This window comes from Typopeltis vanoorti, chromosome 22, assembly GCF_054136105.1.
Source record: "Typopeltis vanoorti isolate ZY-2024b chromosome 22, IOZ_Tvanoo_1.0, whole genome shotgun sequence".
Classification (NCBI taxonomy): Eukaryota; Metazoa; Arthropoda; class Arachnida; order Uropygi; family Thelyphonidae; genus Typopeltis; species Typopeltis vanoorti.
The window spans coordinates 66,748,679-66,770,233 of record NC_143570.1 but is presented as its reverse complement, the minus strand read 5'-3'; the positions used below and the strand labels follow the sequence as shown (position 1 = coordinate 66,770,233).

The 21,555-nt window shown below is 36.2% G+C and overlaps 1 protein-coding gene across 1 annotated transcript in view; it reads left to right on the top strand.

Moving 5' to 3' along the window:
* LOC150094470 (UBX domain-containing protein 7) overlaps window positions 1–21,555 on the top strand; it is a 520,016-nt gene that overhangs the window by 434,339 nt on the left and 64,122 nt on the right. The window contains exon 10 of the mRNA XM_090411839.1: window positions 16,441–16,756. Within this exon, the coding sequence (XP_090267965.1) occupies window positions 16,441–16,756 (316 nt within the window). The remainder of the gene's footprint in view (window positions 1–16,440; window positions 16,757–21,555) is intronic.

Here is a 21,555-nt window from a genome sequence, read left to right as displayed (position 1 = left end):
GAACATGTAGAAATGGCTAATAAACTCAGTCAAAATGCAAAGTGACAATTTTAAGTGTACTAGTAGATGACAGTTAGGAGTGATTCTTAAAAGAATTAAAAGAATGCAAATTTAATTTTTAACATTGCAGTAAATAGAAAATATGATTTAACTTATGATGCTTTGAGCAATATGGCTTTAAGAAACCAGTTGTCTTAAGCAGCTTGTGCATAACATAATGCATATAATAATATGCATTATTTTCTTCATAGGGCATGTTTTCACAATGAATTGTTTGAAGTGAACATATGTACTAGATGTATTTATAGATACTTCATGGCTTATGCAGGTAGAAAAAAATAAACAATTTTATTCAAAAACTCCAATATATATTTCATCCAATGCAATGTAGACATCAGAGAGAAAGACTGGTAACTACGTTAAAACTACAAATCATAAGAATGAGTCATGTAGCATATTTTTGCCGACTCATGTCTTGGTCACAGCTGAGTCAACAGATTACACTATTAGAGTTCAAAGGAACAATTGTAAAAGTCTGTGTAGATAAAAATTATGAACAGTTAGTAGTAATCACTTCCCAAAATTTGGAGACTGATATACACTCAAAGGTTGAGGCATAGATGACTTCATAGCATTTTGCATTTCAAGGAAAAGACTATCAGATTTGAACCTGCTGAAGAATCTTTGTCTCGATCCAAAGAGTTCTTTGAAATAAGACAAAGATTCATTGAACCTCTGTGTCTAGCATGAGAACCATGCTGGACTTATCAGATTCTAAAAACACATCATATCTTGATGTTCTTGTATTTAATCAAAGCAGAGCAGTTAGTTTGTCCAGATTAGCAAAGGTGACATGAGCAGGGTACTTTATAGACACCTAGTAAAAAGAGGTAGTAATGTATTCTTGTAGATGGTAAGAAAGAAGACAGTTTCTGAGTTAGTTGGAAGGAAGTGTATAGATTGAATTTGTGAATAATCTGTTATTTGTTCAGAGGTTCCAAGGTTGGGTATTGAAATTCTTTTCACATCAAATTGTAGTCTAGTAGATGAATGATAATTATAGTACGCCCACAAATTCGAGACCCTTCAACACCTCTGAGCATGTCAAAAGATGGAGAATCCATTCCGATATTAGAGTAATCAGTCCGTATTGTGGGATGAGTGTTTATTATTACACATTGGAAAATGAACTTCTCTTTTATGATCATTGTAGTTTTTAAAGTGGTAACTATTTTGCTTGTATAACAGATGGAAAATTTTACGTATAAAGCATGTGATTTCGCGTGTTGGTGACCAATTCATACATCGCCTTATTTCTTTCTTCCCTTCAACACAAATTGACTCTTCTTGGCAGTCTGCCAATGATAGCTGTCAATTCTGTGGTCGGACTATATCAATTAAATAAAATTGAATCATAAGAGCAGATATTATAATCTCTATGTACAAGACTTTTGATAATACCAATCATTTTGTGAGGAATGATAATGGCATTGAGGATGAGCGAGTATATCTGGTTAGCTTTTGATCTGAAAATTTGTCATAATATAGGATTTCAAATTATTAAGATATTCAGAAAAGATAAACAGCTGTTTTATTCATATTCAATAGTGAACTTGATCCAGGACTGTAAAAAGTTTTTTTTTATTCTTCATAAATTACAGTAATTACAACTCCAAGTGGAACAGTAGCATAGCTGGTGGGGGACCGCCCCAGGCGGCACTTTTTTTTGGGTTTCAATTGAGACACAATTTTATTTGTCAACGATTCTTTTATTTATTTTAAATTAGTAATTTTTATTACTTAATTAATAATTAGTTTTTAACAACTATACAACTAAAGTAAACAAAATACAAATATAACAAAACCGTTACATTTCCCTATCCTGCTATAATTCAGATTCTTAAAAATTAAACAATAAAATGCACGGTAAGGCGATTGCTTTATTGGTTATACCGCGGCAGCTGCATCTCAGCAGTAGGCACTGCACAGTCAGTACAATTTGCAAAAACGTGTTTTACTTTTCATCTTCTAATTTTGCGTATAACTAAGGCCATCCACAGAGCTTTAGGGTCCCAGTAATAATATTTCTGTGGTTCTCTATTATATTAGGGTTTTTGCTTAGCCCTTTTGATGTGTGTATAAAAATTAACAAGTATGATTCCGTTTTTACCCTAAAAATGCTAAAATGCCTGATTCGTCATTAGTTTTTTTTAATCTGTTACACATTTATATCATTTAGGTCGTTATCAAAACCGTTGAAAACATATTTATTGTATTCTTTATCTATCGTTAGTCTAGAGCAGGAGTGAGCAACCCTTGGCATGCTTGCCAAATGTGGCACGCCAATGACTTTTTCCAGCATGCAACCCAGGCTCGCCTTAAAATGTAATTAAATAAATAAATACATTTCAAACATATTGGCTGAATTGTATATTTTAACTTAATATAATACAATTTTATTAAGTACAGTGATACCAAATAAAAATGCAATAAAGAAGCAAACCCTACCAACCATTTTAGTAGTAATAATAAGTAATAAGAAACAAAGATCCTGTTTCCAAGCCATCTATCTCTGCGATATACAAGTTTCGTCCAGTTCAGTTTTTGCATCATTCATCAGGGCATCCAGACGTGGTGTGACTCCTTTACCATCATGTGATATATCTTTTCGTGTTTCATAAAGAATGTATTCATTTTCTAAAGTATATATGTGGATTTGGATTTTATTAAATTGTGTCATTACAATATGGATTGGAAGTGTTTATTGTCAAGATATAAAAGCAAATTTCCTTTACATTGTCATAAACATACTGTATTTACTCACATATAACTCGCACTTTTTTCCCCAAAAATTAAAGTTAAAAATCGTGGTGCGAGATATATAGGGGATTTTTGGAAACTAAAGTTTTCAGTTTTTTACGTAAAATTCCTGAATATATCTCACATCACGATTGCTATTGCTATTTCCTCTCTAGAGAGTAGTTTCCTTGTGTGCATCCTACCCAAATAGCGCCATCTTCTTTCCCATTATTTCAAGCAAAAATTACCAATAATTTACAAGACTTGAGATACTTAATGAACAATCCTTCATGAATAACTAATGAACAGACAGCTATGGTACTAGGCCAGTAAAGATAGAGCAGTTATAAAGGCGTGCATATGATTGGTGCAGTATTGTCAGCTCGCTTTTACTAGTTTACAACTAGTAAAAGCGAGCTGACAATTTTTAAATTGAAATGCTTATTCCCTTCAACTAAATTTAATTTCTGAAACTGCCATAAAAATATTCACTATATATTTCTTAGTTTTAACATGTTTACGAATTTTAACACTTTCCGTTTATTTTTATTGCTGCCTTGCGTTTGAGCTGGGGGCACAGACTCCTGCACATCTAGTTTTTAGTTAGATGCCGTTTGCTGGTGCAGCATATGATTTTGCTCGAGTCTAAAAGTTTCTGTGGGATGGGAACATGTGATTCATGAGTTAGTGCCATTTTTTCCCAGTTGTCTCTAATTGCACTATTTGTTGAGAAATATATTACACAGACTGCATATGTCTCTGTACCTTATTTAGTGATACAGTAAAACAACCTGTTTTTACTTCTCTCTGCAGTCACTATTGGCTACTGGGGAGGGCATGTGGTTTGCCACAGGAAGCAAGTTACTATCGCCCTGAAACGTATTTAAACATTTTTTTTCATATGCGAGGTATACACAAAACTTTTCAATTTAATTTTTCGTAAAGTAAAATCAGGGTGCGAGTTATACGCAAGTTATATTCGAGTAAATACGGCAAGTTATTTTTAAAGCTATGTGAAATGGATTATCAATATTCAGGATTATGAAGTATTATCTGCACATGATTACATTGCATGCGTACCCTTCTCTTTCATTTGCATGTATGTAGGTCGGCTTATAATTGTACTAATTTTTGGTTTGCTTAAACTATGCAGAGAGTTATTATGATGAGATTTTCTGAGTCCAAATTATAATTTTTGTGAGTGTCTATATGTCTCTGTCCACATTTTTACACCCCATAATCCGATTTTCATTAAAGTTAAAAGTGTATGAAGAAAGTGATTATTTAATTGCTTTCTTATATATATATATTTATTTATTTATTTGCTTCCTGCTCTTTACAGATTGAGTCACAACTGCCAGCAAAGAAACATAGATTCAAATGAAAAGGATATTAGACAATTTAAAGAATACTGGACTGAAAAATTTGGCACGATTAAGAAAGATAATAAACCATTGTGCATTTTATGTTCCGAATCAGTTGTTTGTAAGACTTCTTCTGTAAAGAGACATTTTGAAACTGTTTATAAGAAATTAAGTAATAAAAGTGAGCAAGAACAGAGAGAATTAATTTCTCGTGAACTGAGCAAGACAAAAAAACAGTCCGATAAGTTGATGAAATTTATTTCAGGTAGGTTAGTTCCAACATAGTTGCTTCTAGTTTTGAGGTTTCAAAAGTTATTGCCCAACATGGAAAACCATTCAGTAATTAAAGGAGCATGGCTAGAATGTGCTCCTTTCCTTTTTGACAATTTTTTCAGAAAAGGTAGAAATTATTCAGTGCATTAAAGAATGGGGAGTCCCTATTCAAGTTTAATAATATCTTATCCGAGTAATCAGTTACCAATGTTTATCAGTATTGAGTTGACATGTTGAGATATTTTGTGTTCAGTTTGATATTTCCCCGTAGATTTTAGTGATGGACAAAAACAGGCGCCATTCATTTTCTTCAAGTTACAAATTGCAGGTTGTAAAATATGCAGAAGAACATGGGAATAGGGAAGCCGAAAGACATTTTGGACCTCTGTCTACAGAAAAAATGATTAGAACTTGGCGTGGTCAGAAGGAGATTTTGTACAATTTGCATAATGAAAAACGCGCAGAACGTGGAAAAATTGCGAAGTGGCCAGAACTAGAGACCGAAGTTTTGAAATGGGTGCAAGAAAATTGGCATTTTTGTTGAAATGGCATTGCCATTTCAACAAAAATGATTCTTACACATGCAGTCAAAGTAGCTTGTGAGTGTAACATTGAAGATTTTAAAGGTGGTGCGTAATGGTGTTACCGTTTCATGAAACGCAGTGGACTTTGTATGCGTACAAAAACAAAAATCAGTCAAAAAATGCCAAAAGAATATGAAGACAAAATTATTTCTTTTCATAAATATGTGATTCAACATCGAAAAAATTACAATTTTGAAATGGTTTAAAGTTTAGGTGTTTTCCAGAAATTGTATTAAATTTCTTGGGTGCGTCTTATACACCGGAAAATACGGTACGTGCTTTTCTATTTATGTTGATGAGAGACAGACATAACATCATCAGCTAGGCTGGCAATCTTTGCTCGATTTTGTAGGTATGACAAAGTATGCAAAGAGAGGATTAACCTTGTAACACTACCTGAGCATATCATTTGGGTTGAAATATGTAAAGCAGTTATGAACGAATTATCTATTCGGCAAATTGATATTTCAAAAGTGGTATCCATCACAACAGATGGTGCGCCCTAGTAAGGAAGCCAGATTTGTAAATCTGTTTGCAAAATATAATGGTCATCCACTGATAGGTTTTTCATTACATCCTACATGAGAATTTATGTGCAAATGCTGGCCTAAAGGAACTTCAAGAAGTGATGCAAACAGTAATCAAGGTTGTTAATTACATTTCTGCACATGCTTTGATTAAAAGACAATTTCAAAATCTATTGAATGAAGTGGATTCAGTGTACAAAGGACTAATAATGTACAACAGTGTTCATTGGCTTAGTTGAGGTCTTGTTCAGAAATGATTTGTTGAATGCCTGGATGAGATAAATCTCTTTTTTACTAGTCAACAAATGTATGACATTGTGTGAGTTTGTAATTTAAACAAATAAACTAATTGTTTAAATCTAGTTTAAATAATTTAAACTAGATTTAAACAAATCTATTATACTGCTAGCATTTAATAAGGTTCAGGGAGCTGTGGCGAAAACGCTGACCAGTGGTGACAATGATTAAGCCTCAGATTGTCAGAAATTATACATCTTTTTGACTCTTTTGTAGTATTTTTGGTGTATATTGAGAAGGGTGGCAAACTCGAGGATCTCCCTTGGTGGCAAAAGCTCTAGCCACGCCACTGAAGTGAAACCTGACTTCACTTCCTGGAAAAATATACTCTTTGAACTCCCATCGCATTTAGTATTGATTATCTCAGTTTACAATATTGTAGCTACTCCAAAAAATTCCTTCCTGCTATTTCATGTCTCTCTCCTGTAAAACTTTTCAGGCATTTCAAAATCTGAGCTGGTGTATAATTTTCAACAGCATGTTACTGTTTTAATCATGTTTGTGCAAACTGCTTGGTTTATGACTTTCAACTGATATATGTTCTATCAGTTACTCCTAAGGGGTGGCAGCACATCCACATATTATAGTAGCCTGGACAAGGAAATATAACACTATAAATTGAAGATGCCAAGAAATTATAATTTACTCCTTTATCCAAGTGTAAGCAAACAAAGTTTGCTTATATATACGAGTTGCCCAGTCGGGAAGTTACTTCACGTACAAACTTTGTTTTCTTATGCTTGGATAAAGGATTAAACCAAGAATATAATTTCTTGGGATCTTTAATTTATAGTATAACCAATTGGAAAAACTTTTGCCATCTATCTCTAATCCAGAATATTTTAGTAATAAGGTGTTACATCTTTTGGCTACTTGTATAAGGAAATATGACTTCTGCATTACTTCAACCTTGGTATCACTTCTGGGTCTGGCTCCCATTGATGAGAACTCAATAAAGGTCAAAACCAGTCTGGGGTAGTCACCCTTTCCATAATTGGATATCATTTTACATATCTGTAAGGATATATACTTTGCATTATGGGATACTAAGGCAAGTGATGTGAGGTCATCAGCCCTTATATACAAGTTGCCCAGGTCTGAAGTTACTTCACGTGCAAACTTTGTTTGCTTATACGTGGATTAAAAAAAAAGATAAAACCAAGAATATAGAACGCAGAATGCAGAACATATATAAAGGTCAAAACCAGTCCAGGGTAGTCACCCTTGCCATAATTGGATATCATTTTACATATCTGTAAGAATATGTACTTTGCATTATGGGATACTGAGGCAAGTGATGTGAGGTCATCAGCCCTTATATGCAAGTTGCCCAGTTCTGAAGTTACTTCATGTGCAAACTTTGTTAGCTTATACTTGGATAAAAAAAAAAAAAAAAAAAAAGATAAAACCATGAATATAGAACGCAGAACATATATGATGCAAAGGGTGAAGCTTGATGCTTTTTATATTCCCTGTTGTCTGTTTCGGTAGCAGTGATGGGAGAGATTTGTGAGCTATTTTAGCTCGCCCTGAGTGGGCAGAAGTGGTTATACATCATTGAGGATGAATGGCTTTTTATGTTTCCAGTGGTCATTACCATCATAGTTTCCGGCTTGTTGTATTAGTTGGTTTGGATGCATAAAGAATTTTTCTGCTAGGGAGCATAGTAGTGGAGAGATGTAGGGGATATTTATGTTCTGGTGGATCTGGGCATTCCTGATGAACCATGGGGCATCCAGTATCGTTCGCAGGCACTTGTTCTGTAATCTTTGTAGCTCGAGGATGTTTGTCTTAGAGGTATGGCTCCAGGCTGGGGAGGCGTATATGATTGTTGGATGGACCACTGTCTTGTAGAGTAGAATTTTGTTTCTTGAGCTTAGTTTACTGTGTCTGTTGATCAAGGGATATAGCTGGGTGATAACTTTTGAAGCTTTGGTGCATGTGCTCTTGATGTGGCTGTTGAAGCATAATCGTTTATTGAGAAGTATTCCCAGGTATTTTGCTTCAGTTTTCCAGGGAATTTTAGAGTTGAACAGAGTGATGTCTCCTTTGGGGGATGCTCGTCTTCTTGTGAAGAGTATTGTTGTGCTTTTCTGGGGGTTTAATTGTAGTCGCCAGTCTGTAAACCATTTTTCTAGATTCAGGATGGTGTCTTGTAGTTTTTTGGTTACGAGATGTGGTTGGCAGGATCTGGCTAGTATAGCTGTATCGTCTGCATAAAGGGCAATGGTGGATGTGAGAGGATTTTGAAGGATGTCGGCCATATAGATGTTGAACAGGATCGGGGCTAGCAGTGATCCTTGAGGAACTGCAGCGAGGATTTTCCATTGGGTTCAGACTGTTTCACTGATTTTGACTTGTATCTTCCTGTTGGAGAGCTATGATTTAATCAGGTGTATCATGTTTAGTGCAGGGTTTGCTATGATAAGTTTGTAGAGGAGGCCTTGGTGCCAGATCTTATCGAAGGCCTTTGAGATGTCTAGGAAGATGGCTGCAGTGTGCTGATTCCAATTAAATCCTGTGGTGATATATTCTACCAGTCTATGGATCTGTTGTGTGGTGCTGTGATTTTGACGTAAGCTAAATTGTTCTTGTGGAATGATATTTGGTTGGTTGACATGATCTTGGAGTTTGATGAGGATGATTTTCTCTGCTATTTTCCCTAAGTTGGGCAGCAGGCTGATGGGACCGTAATTTTCAGGTAGATGTGGGTCTTTGCCTGGTTTGTGGACTGGGATAATGTCAGCTATTTTCCATGACTGGGGTAAGTGCTGCCATTTGAGGATGGGGTTTATGATGTTTGCCAGATGTGCTATGGCTTTGCGTGGTAGTGCCTTAATGACTTTGTTAGTGATGGCGTTGGGACCAGGGACTTTTTTGATCTTGAGATGGTTGATGATGCCAATTCGGTAGGTAAGGTAGGCATTATAGGGCTTGGATTGTCGTCAGGACAAATTACTGTGAACCTGACTTTACGATCGATCTTGTATACATGGCTGATGTTTAGGTTCTCATATGCAGGACTGCATTGTTTCTCTAGGTTTCTTGCTATGGCTTTGTCAGCATCTGAGTATGCAAGGTGCTGTTGTGCTTGAAGGGGGGGGGGGGGAATTTGTGCTTGTTCCTGAAGTTGTTTAGGAATTTCCATATGGAATGGTCTGCTGTGGAGATGAAGGTGAGCTTGTTGTCCCATTGTTGATTCCTGTGGTTCTGGAGAGCTTCTCGAACAGATTTGTTTAATCTGTTGAGGGCTGTTTTGTCCTGGGGAGCACGAGTGTTGTACCAAGAATATAATTTCTTGGCATCTTTATTTATAGTATAACCAAGTGGAAAAACTTTCACTATTGATAAGCATAGGATAATAAGATATAGATCTATCCTTATTACCAACCAACATTGTTATAAATCTACTGATTAAAATTTAATAAAGTTTATTTTGAAGGATGTATTAATGTGGAGCCATACATGAACATTCTTCAAAGGAAAGATGATATATTCATTTTGTAGTCATCGATTTAAATCATTTTTAGAATTTCAGAGGAATTTCCCTACCTAGTGTTCCTGGTAAGATTTATGCAAACATACTTGAGTTTTCTGTACTATTTAGATATAGAGAACAAGCCGGATTCAGCCCAAATACGGGTATTCAGTATCGGATTTTTACTTTAAGACAAATTGTTGATAGATCATAGGAATATAAAAAAGGATCTATATTTAAGTTTTGTAGATATGGAAAAGGCATACGATAAGGTGTCAAGAGAAAAAGCTGTTCAGAACCCTATGGTTATGTGGTGTAAATGGGACATTTATATCACGCAATACTTTGTCTGTATTTGAAATGTAAGGCAACAGTTAGAATAGAAGTACAAGACTCTAATCATATCATCCTTCCTCCTTCTATTTGCTAGTGTTTATAGGCTCCACAAATTCTCAATCTGCCTTCATAATCTGAAATTACTTCCACAATCCTGATATCATTTATACTCTCACTATCTAGTGTATCAGAATCACTATGGAAACCAGGAGACAATACCTGCACAGAATAATCCAAGTGTGGTATTATCAACCATGCCATGTAATAAGGCAAAATGACTTCCTTATCTTTATATGTTGGTTTAGCATTGCAATTATCCTCTGAGTTGTATTTACAATCTTTGCTATGTGGCCCTTATTTGTCAGCTTCCTGTCTACTAAAACTCCAAGATTAATATACCATTTGATATCTCAACACACCAAAAATGCATAACTTTTCCTTTACTGACATTGAACTGATCTCACTTAACCATATCATTATTATAAGACATTATTATAAGATGCGAGCAGATTACTCGAATATGACCCATGCTGTTCTTCGCAAAGTATAGATTATATGTCACCTAATTTCTGTGTATAAGCCTCTTAACAAATTTTCCAAAATCTTCATGTTACATACACTAGATAATAGCTCTTAGCGAAACGGGCATTCATTAATTGAGCAGCCTCTTCTGCATCTGCCATCCCCATACTATCTGCATTTAATGGAGCTACTCTTGCAAATCTGAAAGCACACACCCAAACTCAACATCACCAGCGTTAAAGATCGGTACTATCAATAAGAAGCCTGAATGGCAAACAAATGGAGCTAGCTGAGGAATTAGATAAGTACCAGATCGACATAATAGGCGTGACTGAAACAAAAAAGACAAAAAGTGGCGAGATCTTTCTGAACAATAAATACAAAATGTTATATTCAGGAAATGACAATTAAGAAAAAGAAGGAGTAGTCATAGTATTCAACACAAAATACGAGGCTAATCTTCTTGAATGGCAGGCAGTCTCAAGTAGAGTGATGTAGGCAAATATCAGAATGGCGAATTGGACAGTGAGACTTATTTGTGCCTGTGGTCCCACCGAAGGTTCTACTAAGGTAGAAGCGGAGGAATTTTTTGATGCTTTAGAAAAAACAACTGACACAATGAAAAAGGAAAAGTTGATCCTTGTTGGGGATCTAAATAGCAGAGTAGGAAATGATTGTCAGACATACAAAAATATTTGGGGAAATTTTGGAGAAAAGAGCAAAGCCAATAATAATGGCAAATACCTATTGGATTTCTGCTCAGGACATGGACTGGTTATTACTAACACCATGTTCCAACATAAAAATGTGCATAAATTCACATGGAGAGAAGAGACAAGGAATAAAAAAAATTCTCATTGACTATATTATTGTTGATAGTGATGTTTTCTCTCTGGTGCAGGACACCAGAGTGTACAAAGGATTTTAAAGTCACTATTTAGTCTTGAGTAGGATAAAATTGAATTTCATATTGAAGATAACAATGTTAAGTTCTTCTGAATGAAACAACAATTAAATTAATTTACGTTTCCTTCAGAATATACTAAACTCTTGTAAATTACAAAAATATTACTAAACTGAGAATCTTTCATTTATTTATGTTATAATGTAAAATATTGTGAATTGCTAAATTGCTTAAACCTTACTGCTTAAGTGTAAGTACTTATAAATTGCTGGGAGAAAGAGATAATCCGATTAAATATAAGTGGCCGGAATCGAAACACGTGCAACAAAGAGTACAGGTGCACCCTTTTCGTAAGCAAGTAGGCCCCCCCCCAAACATATGCTCAGAAGAGTACACTAAGAATTCCGTTTGTGGCGCTCAGTATTGGGTGACGCGATGTAACGCTGAATAATAGGTGGAGTAGTCGATGATGTAGAGTGAACGTGTGGTGTGCAATTTAAAAAGTCGTGCAGCACCAGAAAAACACTCTTAGGCTCTTATGCTTATGCTCTGGATCTTGTCCCTTCTTGTTGTTGTGTGTGGAGCCTCCTCGTGGCATCCCCTCGTTCCCTGCGGATTTGAGATAATGATTGAGGAACTTTGCAATGGATTTCCTGAAAATTTACCCAGCAGAAGATATTCACCGACGCTTGCGGAAATATCATTACGATGTTGAGCCAGTTCACCAGAGAACAATGTCTACCTATTTTCGGCAGCAGAAATCAGTGTAACTCGAACCCTTGAAGAATGCCTCAGAGAAAGCAGAAGGAAAGTGGAGTCGAAAGTAATTGTCCAGACGAGATATGTAAGATGGCCAAAAAAAACATAGACTGTAAATTACCAATTGCTGGTTCCCCAGCAATTGGTAACGTACAGTCTATGTTTTTTTATACAAGTGAATGTGTATTAGATGGATATCTGTAAATTTTAGGAAGGACTCTAGAGATTGTTTCTTTTAATGATAGAGTAAGATATGAGAATATTGAGTATTTTGTAAAAGAAATAATTGCGAGAGCCAGTGGAGCCTAGGAATTGTCTGTTGTAATAATTGAATAAATTATATGAATTTTGTGAGAGAAATTGTATAAGAGCATGTGAAGCTAATTTAGTAATTCAGTTAACAAATGTCCTTCGTATTAATGAATAAGTGTGATCTTTCAAGTATAAGTTGTAAATCATAAATGAAGTTCTTTGTCCTGCATGCTGATAGATATAGAGAATCTGAGTAATTAGTGCTCATTTATTAGCATGTGCAGATTATTTAATCTGAGTGTATTCATAATTTGTAATATATTTCAATTGAATTAAATGTTTTGTTCTTTTCTGTTTAACTGATGACTTGCCTGATTTTCTTCTCTGTTGCACTTGCTCATAAAATACGGACCACAGCTGGAGATTAATTTATAGAGAGGCTACAACTGCAAACGTAAATTATAGTAACTTAAGATTGTATGCTAACTGTGTTCTGATTCCTTGATTCTACATTCTTTGTTAATCTAGGATTTGGAGTGGCGCAGTGAAAAATAAATTTTCCCTGAATCCAAAAATGGAATTAGAACCAGTGAGGAGACAAAGGAATTGGCATTGATCATTAGTATTCTCTTTGTCCCCCAAACCACTAGCATCGTTCTTTAAGTAAAGATCGGTCAAGAGAGATATTGAAGTTAAGAGAATTAAGGTTTTACTAGAGAAATATTGTACTATAGAGGATTTTACTAAAGGAACAGATACAGTGCAATTAAGATTTAAGAATTAAGGATTAAGATTTGACAAAACGAAAGTACTAAATAAAGAGAATAAAAATTTTACAATGGCACAATAATAAAAATTTTACAATAACATGCAAGAAAGTTTTAACGCAAATAAAAGTTCAGCAGCTCTCAGATGTGAAGTGTAGACTAAAATACACAAGGATTATTGAAGAAAAAAATGAAAAAGTTTGAGAACAGGAACCAAACCTTGGAGATTCAGTGGCAAGCCTTGAAGAAAACCCTGATTGATTCAGCCGGAGAGGCATGTGATGAGGTTGTCTGCAAGGGTAGAAAAATCAGAGCTCCATGGTGGACACAGGAAGTTAAAGAGTCAGTGAAGGAAAAGAAGAAAGCATATTAAAAGTTCCTGGCAAATAAGTCAGCTTGTGCTCTTCGAGAATACAGAGACAAATGTAAGAAAGCTAAACACTGTGTAAAACTAGCTAAACAAAAGTCATGGGAGGACTTTGGCAAGAATACAGAAAATAAATATCAAGACGGTGGCAAAATATTCTGGAGGTTGTTGAAAAAGCTTAGAAATGGAGGAAAGAGTGCTGTAAAAGGAGTTAGAGATGATAAATGTGACATGAAAACAGGAGAAAAAGATATTAATGAAATATGAAGTAATTACTTCGAAAAATTGCTAAATGAAACAAGCAGTGATAGCACAGTGGTAAAAAACACTCAACAGGCATATACAGTCAGGAATACATATCCATACTTGAAATAGAAAAAGCCATCAAGGCTTGAAATGTGGAAAGGCAGCAGCAGTAGATGATATTCGACCAGAAATGCTGAAGTACGGTGGTATAACAGTCTTACAGTGGCTGCACTGCATAGTTCAGAAAGCCTGGACAGAGGGATGAATTCCCGATGATTGGAGTAGAGCTCTCATAGTACCCAAATATAAAAAGGGAAATAAAACTTAATGTGAGAATTACAGAGGTATTTCCCTACTGAGTTCCTGGCAAGATCTATGCAAGTATGCTTGAGAAACGGTTGAGAAGAATTGTGGAAGAAAAGCTTGGTGAAGAACAAGCTGGATTCAGGCCAAATAGAGGCTGTCAGGATCAGATCTTCACTTTACGACAAATAGTTGAGAAAGCAGGAATATAACAAAGATCTGTAATTAAGTTTTGTCGATCTGGAAACGGCATATGACAAGGTGCCAAGAAAGAGGCTATTCAATATGCTACAGTTATATGGTGTCAATGGGGCATTATATCAACAATACTTAGTCTTCATTTGAGTTGTATGTCAGCAGTTAGAATTGAAGGAAGTACAGGAAGATGGTTTAATGTTAAATCTAGTGTGAGACAAGGATGTACATTATCCCCTCTGTTATTCATTATCTATATGGATCACATTATGAAGGAAAGTGGTATTAAACATGATATCAGAATTGGAGATGTTAATGTCAGCTCTTTGCTTTATGCGGACGATGTTATACTTCTAAATAAATCCACTACAAGTTTGCCAGATTCCCTGACTAAATTGAATAACTGTTGTAATAGATATGGTATGAAGGTCAGCATTAAAAAGACAAAGACAATGAAAATAGGTAGAGTTGTTGAAAATGTAACTGTGTTGTCAATGGGAACCTGTGGAACAAGTAAAACATTTCAGGTACTTAGGCATGATTTTTAATGAAGATGGTAAATTAAATATGGAAATAGACAACAGAATCAATAATGTCAGTATGGTAGTAAGTCAATTGAATAAATTCATATGGAATCAGAGAGAAATTAGTCGGAACACTAAATTAGCTGTATACAAGACAGTGTTCAAACCAGTTTTAACTTATGGATCTGAGAGCTGGGTTAGAAGTAAAACACTTGACCAAAGACTAGAGTCCGCAGATATGAGAATCCTGAGAAAGATTAGAGGCATGAACAGCTGGCATCAATGGTAATTTCATATTAATAACGAGGATATATGGAAAGAATTTGACATTGTCGTCATCCGTGAATGCGTTAGCAGAGTTAATCTCAGGTGGTATGGTCACTTAAACAGAACAGGCGAGGAAAGATTAGCAAAACAAGTGTTATCTGCCAAGTTGGCAGGAAAACAACCCAGAGGAAGACCAAGATATAGGTGATATAGGATTGATATGGTATAATATGCCTTGGGCGATAGAAATATAAGATCTGATAATGATAATATTGGAGTCTTAACAAGTAACAGGCTGATTTGGAGGAAAATTGTAGATAGGAAGTTAGTAATGATGTTAATTTTTCATGTAGTACTATCATATCCTGTACACCCCTTGAGGGTACATGTCAGGAATTTGATGATGATGATGATGACTCTTTCAAGTTTTTTTTTTTCTTTTACTTGCATTGTAATCATAAATTCTTTCGGTTATCTTTAGCTTGCAGAGCTGGTTTCTTTGCATACTTGGATTGTACAGTACAGTACTTTCAACTCCTGTGGGTTATGATTTTCATAACTGATGTCTTTCTTATGCACGTGGCAATCCTTTCACATTATTGTTTTCTTTAGAAACTCTTGCTTAATAAGATGGAACATCCTTTCATACCTGTTCTATTTGTTCAAGCATGAGGGACACACATTTATTGCACAACTGATTTTTTTTTTTTTAATACTTTCCATACAGTACAATATCCTTATCTTGCAGCTGTTAATATGGGATCAAACCTAGTATTCTCCTCAGTTGGTCTATATTTCCAGGTTTGTAGTTCACTATATAATTGTTTTTGAATGAAACATCAGTATACTCAGCTAGTATAGTAGAATCACTGTCAATTACTGGAGTTGCATCTTTAACTGAAACCTGCAAACTATAAAAGGGGCTAACTCTCCATGGCCTCAAGTTCCTTCTGTCAGATGCTCTTAAAATTTGGCCTCATTTTTGAGGCCAAATTTTTAGAGCATCTGACAGAATTTCACTGCTAGTATTCAGATAATTAAAGTCAGAATTTAAATCAGTCACAATGATGATTATTCCTTTAGGACTCCCTTCAGGTTGATTTATCGATGCAGTTTATTTACTAGGTATATAATAACACCTCACCCATTTATTAGTATTTTAAGAAAAATACTTTATTGGAGTCCATTTTTTTTATTTTTGTATTTCTCATTTCTGTTGTGTTAATGATGGTATACAGTTAGTCAGAGCTTCAGTTTGTGTAATATTAGATTTTGTAATTGTTGGCAAAAGCCCCTGCTACGAAGTTGGCATAGGACAACACAAATTAATTTTCATCTTAGAATGCATTTGAACAAGAATGAATGTTAATAAACTCTGCTTACAAATACTGAAATCATTTTTGTTTTTATTTTTCAGCTTTTTAGCTGGTGACATAGGCCGTTTGCCAAATTTCCCTGAGGAAGATATTAAAATTAACATTTACTTGTTTAGTGTTGTTTTTAGCAGTATGATAAAAGATGTTGAATATAACATGTTCTAGTATTTAAAAGATAAAAATGACTCAGCATCCAGTAAGGGGGGGGGAACCCTCACTATTTTAGTTTTGAAAGTTGGTTTGTATTGTACTATAATTATATTTTCATATGTCATAACAAGATATTTTAACTTTGCACAGAGCATATTAGATAAAACTGAAGAAGAACAGTTAAAGGCAGCAATTGTTGCTTCTTTACAAGATACTTCAGGTGGTGCTTCTTCTAGTAGAGTCTCTCATGAAGACCAGCCAAGTGAAAACTCTTCTGATTCCGAATGGAGCAGTCCTAGTAGTTTAAACCAGTCACCAGAAATTCTTGGAGCAGAAAGTTCAAAAAATGAAATCCAATACAAGGAAGTAAAGGCTGATAAAAATTTAAATATTAATCATGAAAACAAAAGCAGTAACTCTTTAAAAACTGAATCCCAGTGGAAAGATTTTCTTGGAGATGAAAAGGGTTTGTATTTTCTTAATTAAAAATAAATGTTATGCTGAATTATAGAGCATAAAAGACTTGATAATATTTAATGAGAATATTGGGTATCCATCAGTTTATAGACAAATAAACTCTTTGGTAAAATTTAAAACTTTTCTTTCTTTTATTTGGCTATAAAATGATAATGGATGTCTAATATCCTCATTAAATATTATGCTCTTCATTTAAGATAATAAATTTAAGTATATATTGTGTCAGAGCTTCTGTAGCTCAGTTGGTATAAACAAGCCTTTTGGTTTGGAAGACCTGGTTTCGAATCCCATCTATGATATGAGGAACTTTTATCTGGTCTTTTCAATTAAATACTGGTGGTTACAGGGTTGAAGCTGGGGAGTTCTTTCGCTTGGTTGAACAGCTGGAAGGAGTGATGACAAGAGGCCATCCCTGGAAGTTACGAAAGGAAACTGTGAGCAAGAGGGTGAGGAGTGGTTTCTTTGCATGGAGGGTGGTTGAACTGTGGAATGCATTGCCTGATGGAGTGGTGAGAGCGAGAACGGTCAATGAGTTTAAGGAGTGGTATGATAGACTTTGTGTTTCTTAGGGGTGACCTCCCCTCGATGAGTCTTGACAGACTTTATGTTCTTAGGAAGGACCTCCCACGATGAGTCTTTTGACTCCATGGAGGCCTGAATAATAATAATAATAATAATACTGAGTTAGGTGGTCTCATGTGTAGGTAAAGGGTTTTTTCCCCTCCCAGAAACTTTTTTTTTGTCCCTCAGAACAAAGATAAATATGTAGGTATCAGAACTGTTCTGAAGTATATTAAAAACGAATTTAGAAATGGAGGACATAGCAGTGTAAAAGGAATTTAAGAGATGATAAATGGTACATAAAAATTGATGATATAAATTTCTGAATAATTACTGCTTTTTCAGAATATATGTATCTACAAAGCATAAAGCAGATCGCAGATAAATTTTTAACAGTACAAATATATATCTCTATCTATCTATCTATCTATCTATATATATATATATATATACATACATACATACATATATATATACACATCTTCAAGGTCCACCTTTCCTAATTGGGTTGTGGGGGACAACAGCTGCAAGAGGAACTTCCAATGGTCATGATCCTCTGCCACCACGCTCAGGTGTCCTGGTGGGATTCCCAAACGTGTCCACCCAAGGTTTTGGATATAATCTATCCAGCGACTCCTTGGCCTTCCACCCTCTGACTTGGCAAAGAGGGCCTGCTGAGAGCCTCTCTTGTGGCATTCTGACCAGGCGCCCGTACCAACGTAACTGTGATCTCTCAACACAGAGAAGCAGCGGTTGAGTATTGAGGGTTTCCCGAATTGCAGAGCTTCTGACGCTGTCGCGTTTTGTCAGCCCCGCAACCCTTCGAAGGAATCTCATTTCAGCCGTTTGGATTCGTGTCCACATTCTTTCGGTCATTACCCAACTTTCATGACCATAGGTGAGAATGGGGACACAGACTGTATTGAAGACAGCCAGCTTTGCCTTCTGGCTTAACTCCCACTTCAATACTACTGAATGGCCAAGCTCCCGCAATATTGAGCTTGCTAAGCCAATTCGAGTATTTAGCTCTACTTTCCATTTTCCATCATTCGTGAATATATGGACCCAAGGTATTTAAACTTCTCCACCTGCCTCATTGGGACACCACTTACATGTAGAGTGCACTGGGGTGGTTGTCTTGAGACCACAAATGTTTCAGTTTTGGCCACACTGATCTTCATTCCACCGTCTGCACAAACAGCTACAAACCTATCCAGGGTCTGCTGGAGATCGTCTGTGGAAGAGCTAAGCAGAACCAGGTCATCTGCTAAAAGCAGACATCCAATGCTACATCTTCCAATTCTGACACACACTCACTGCTTCGGCTGTGCCTATCAATCCAGTCCATAAATATTATGAAAAGGAGGGGTGACAGAACACACCCTTGGTGGAGGCCAACAGAGACTGTGAAAGGTTCAGACTTTCTACTAGGACGAAAGTCACATTGTTCTTTCTGGAACTTTGACTCAACTATGCTCCTGGACCGTCTTTCCAAGCACTTAGCATACACTTTCCCAGGCAGGCTGAGCAGAGAGATATCACGATAGTTACTGCAATCCTTCTGGTCTCCCTTCTTGAAGACTGGTATTATTATGCTTGTCTGCCATTGCTTTGGTGCTCGCCCAGATATCCAAGCAGTCTGACACACTCGAGTCAGCCAGAGAACACCGTCTCGATTTAAGGCTTTTAGCATTTCGGGCCGAATTTCATCATTGCTAGCAGCCTTGCCCGATTTTAGCAATTTTATTGCTAAATGGATCTCTTCTGCTGTGAGACTAGTCATTGCCCCGATCTGCACCTCTTAGATGTCCACAACTTCTGGGCCACCCGGGTTAAGAAGGCTTTCAAAGTATTCCCTCCATCTGTGGAGTATATCATTCTCGGTTGTTAAAAGTGCACCATCAGAGGCCTTAATTGCCCTTGCTGTGCACGATTTCCTCCCTCGAAGGCGGCAGATGGTCTGCCAGAATACTTTGTTTGCATTTGTAGGATGAGTCTAATCTTTCTCCAAAGCATTCCCAAACCTTCTGCTTTGCTGTCTTTACTGCCTCAGCATACTGCAAACGCATCTCAGGTGACCTGACCCTAAGCCATGTTAGGTAGGACTCCTTTTTTGCCCGGACAGTTTTTTGGACTTCTTGGTTCCACCAAGGTGTCCTTTTCTCAGTGTCCGTTGCCACGCCAAGCCACTTTCTGCCACAGCATGAGAGTGCAGAGGCAGTGACAACTGTTCTGAACAGCTTTATATATTATTATTATTATTTAAAAGAATAAATAAAGACACAAGACTTGCACAGTGTGTGTGTGTGTCATCTGTTCTCTCATATATGGTGTAGATGATTGCAAAAAGTTAAGATCCTGGGTTAACAGAATGTATTAAGATGTTCACACATCATTCATAATCAAATCTTTGTTTCTTTTGAAGGATCTGCGAATAGATTACATCAGTGGATTCTTTAATACAATGTGATTAGTTTCCGCATATATAGGGCATAGTATCTCTTCTTTTATGAGCTATGTTGCTATTTTTCTTGGATTTCAAAACTTCTGCTAATCTGACCATATGTATGTAGTAATATGCTAGAACAGAGAATTTTGTAGACTTTTGGATGTCTTTGATGAGTGGCCTTCTTTTGGTTATCTCAGGAGATTTTGGATAATTATGGATTTGGTTGCAGGCAACTCTGATATTATGCACATTTAGAAGTGAAGTGATCCTTGTAGTCTCTAAATATATGTAATAGGTATGGAGCCCCTTGTATTGGATGTGTTATGGTTTGGCTGGGTGGTGTTTCTATGAATGGTAGTTCTGAATGAACTTCTTTAGCTAGTGACTAAGGATTAACTCACAAAGTAAAAATTGAATTTCTTCTTGTTATATGCTTTCATTGTTTATGATTGAATGCCTTGTTTTTAAGGGTTTGATGCCAAACTTTTGAGAGGGATGTTGAAGAAATCTATAGTAGTGTTTCACAGGAGAAGGTTTCTAATAGATACCCAAAGAAATACCACCTTGTACCTTTTACCTTCCAACGATGGAAGGTAAAAGATCCAAAGGATGGCCCAGAATTAGATGGATAGATAAATAAAAGAGGTCCTGAAAACCAAATCACAACAAGCGACACCAAACTGGACAGAATTGTTCGGCCTTCCCAGGGACAGACAGAACTGGAAAGAGTTCATTCGGGTTCATTATCATCCACATAGATGATGGAAAAGAGAAGAAGAAGATATCAGACCTGCATACGAAAGATTATAGAACCTATAGCATGTCATTGCTGTGTGTGTTGGCAAAATTTAGTGTACTGTCTTCAGCCAAACTAGGGGTAGGATTTTGAGTTCAGTGAGAGAATGTCAGTAATGTAAAGAAGGAAATATATGGACAGTAGTATACACTGCCTAAGGTACTCTGGCATAGACAAAGAAATCTGATGAGAGGAAGCCATCGAGGACATGTGGGGAGGGACCAGAGAGAAAACCAACAATCCAGTCACAAATAGCTGGATGGTAACTTGATAAGAAGCCTTCTTTGCCAGACTCGATCGGATATGAAAATATGCCTGGTAAAGATCAACCACATGAGCTTCTCCATCTTTGATATCCAAAACTTGAGTAAAGGTGAATAGAAGTGCTGTGGAGCAGTTGAGATCACCAATATAATGGAATCCATATTGGTGATTACTAATTAACTGCTGGGTGTCCAGGTAGTGAAGGTATTGACTATTAATGATTATCTCCTTTACTTTTGAGGTTAGACTATTGACTATAGGATTATTGAGGTGAATGCAATAGGGCAGTTGTTTGACAGGTTGGATAAAAGCTTTGCTTTTGGTACTATTAATTATATGCCAGATGAGTACAAAAGCTTATATATGCCATAGGGATGGGTGTTAATTCAGGAACACAAATTTTTAGCACAATTAGAGATACTATTTGGACTAGAAGACTTATTAATATGTAGACTTTGGTGATTTCTCTGTCTTTCTAATGAGATTTTAGAGTAGGCATGTAGCAAGCTGTTTGTGGTAAAGTGGAAGATAACTTTCCTTTGTTGCTTCCAGAAGAGTTGGAGGAAGGAACTGATGTCTAAAGGCCACTCTTATCTTCGGGTGATGTTATCATACTCTGGATGTGAGAAAGGCAGAAGCAGAAATGGACAGAAATAACTCAATAGCCCAAAGGATCAGATGGATGGACTGCTATTTGAGCAGGAGGTATATTTGCATT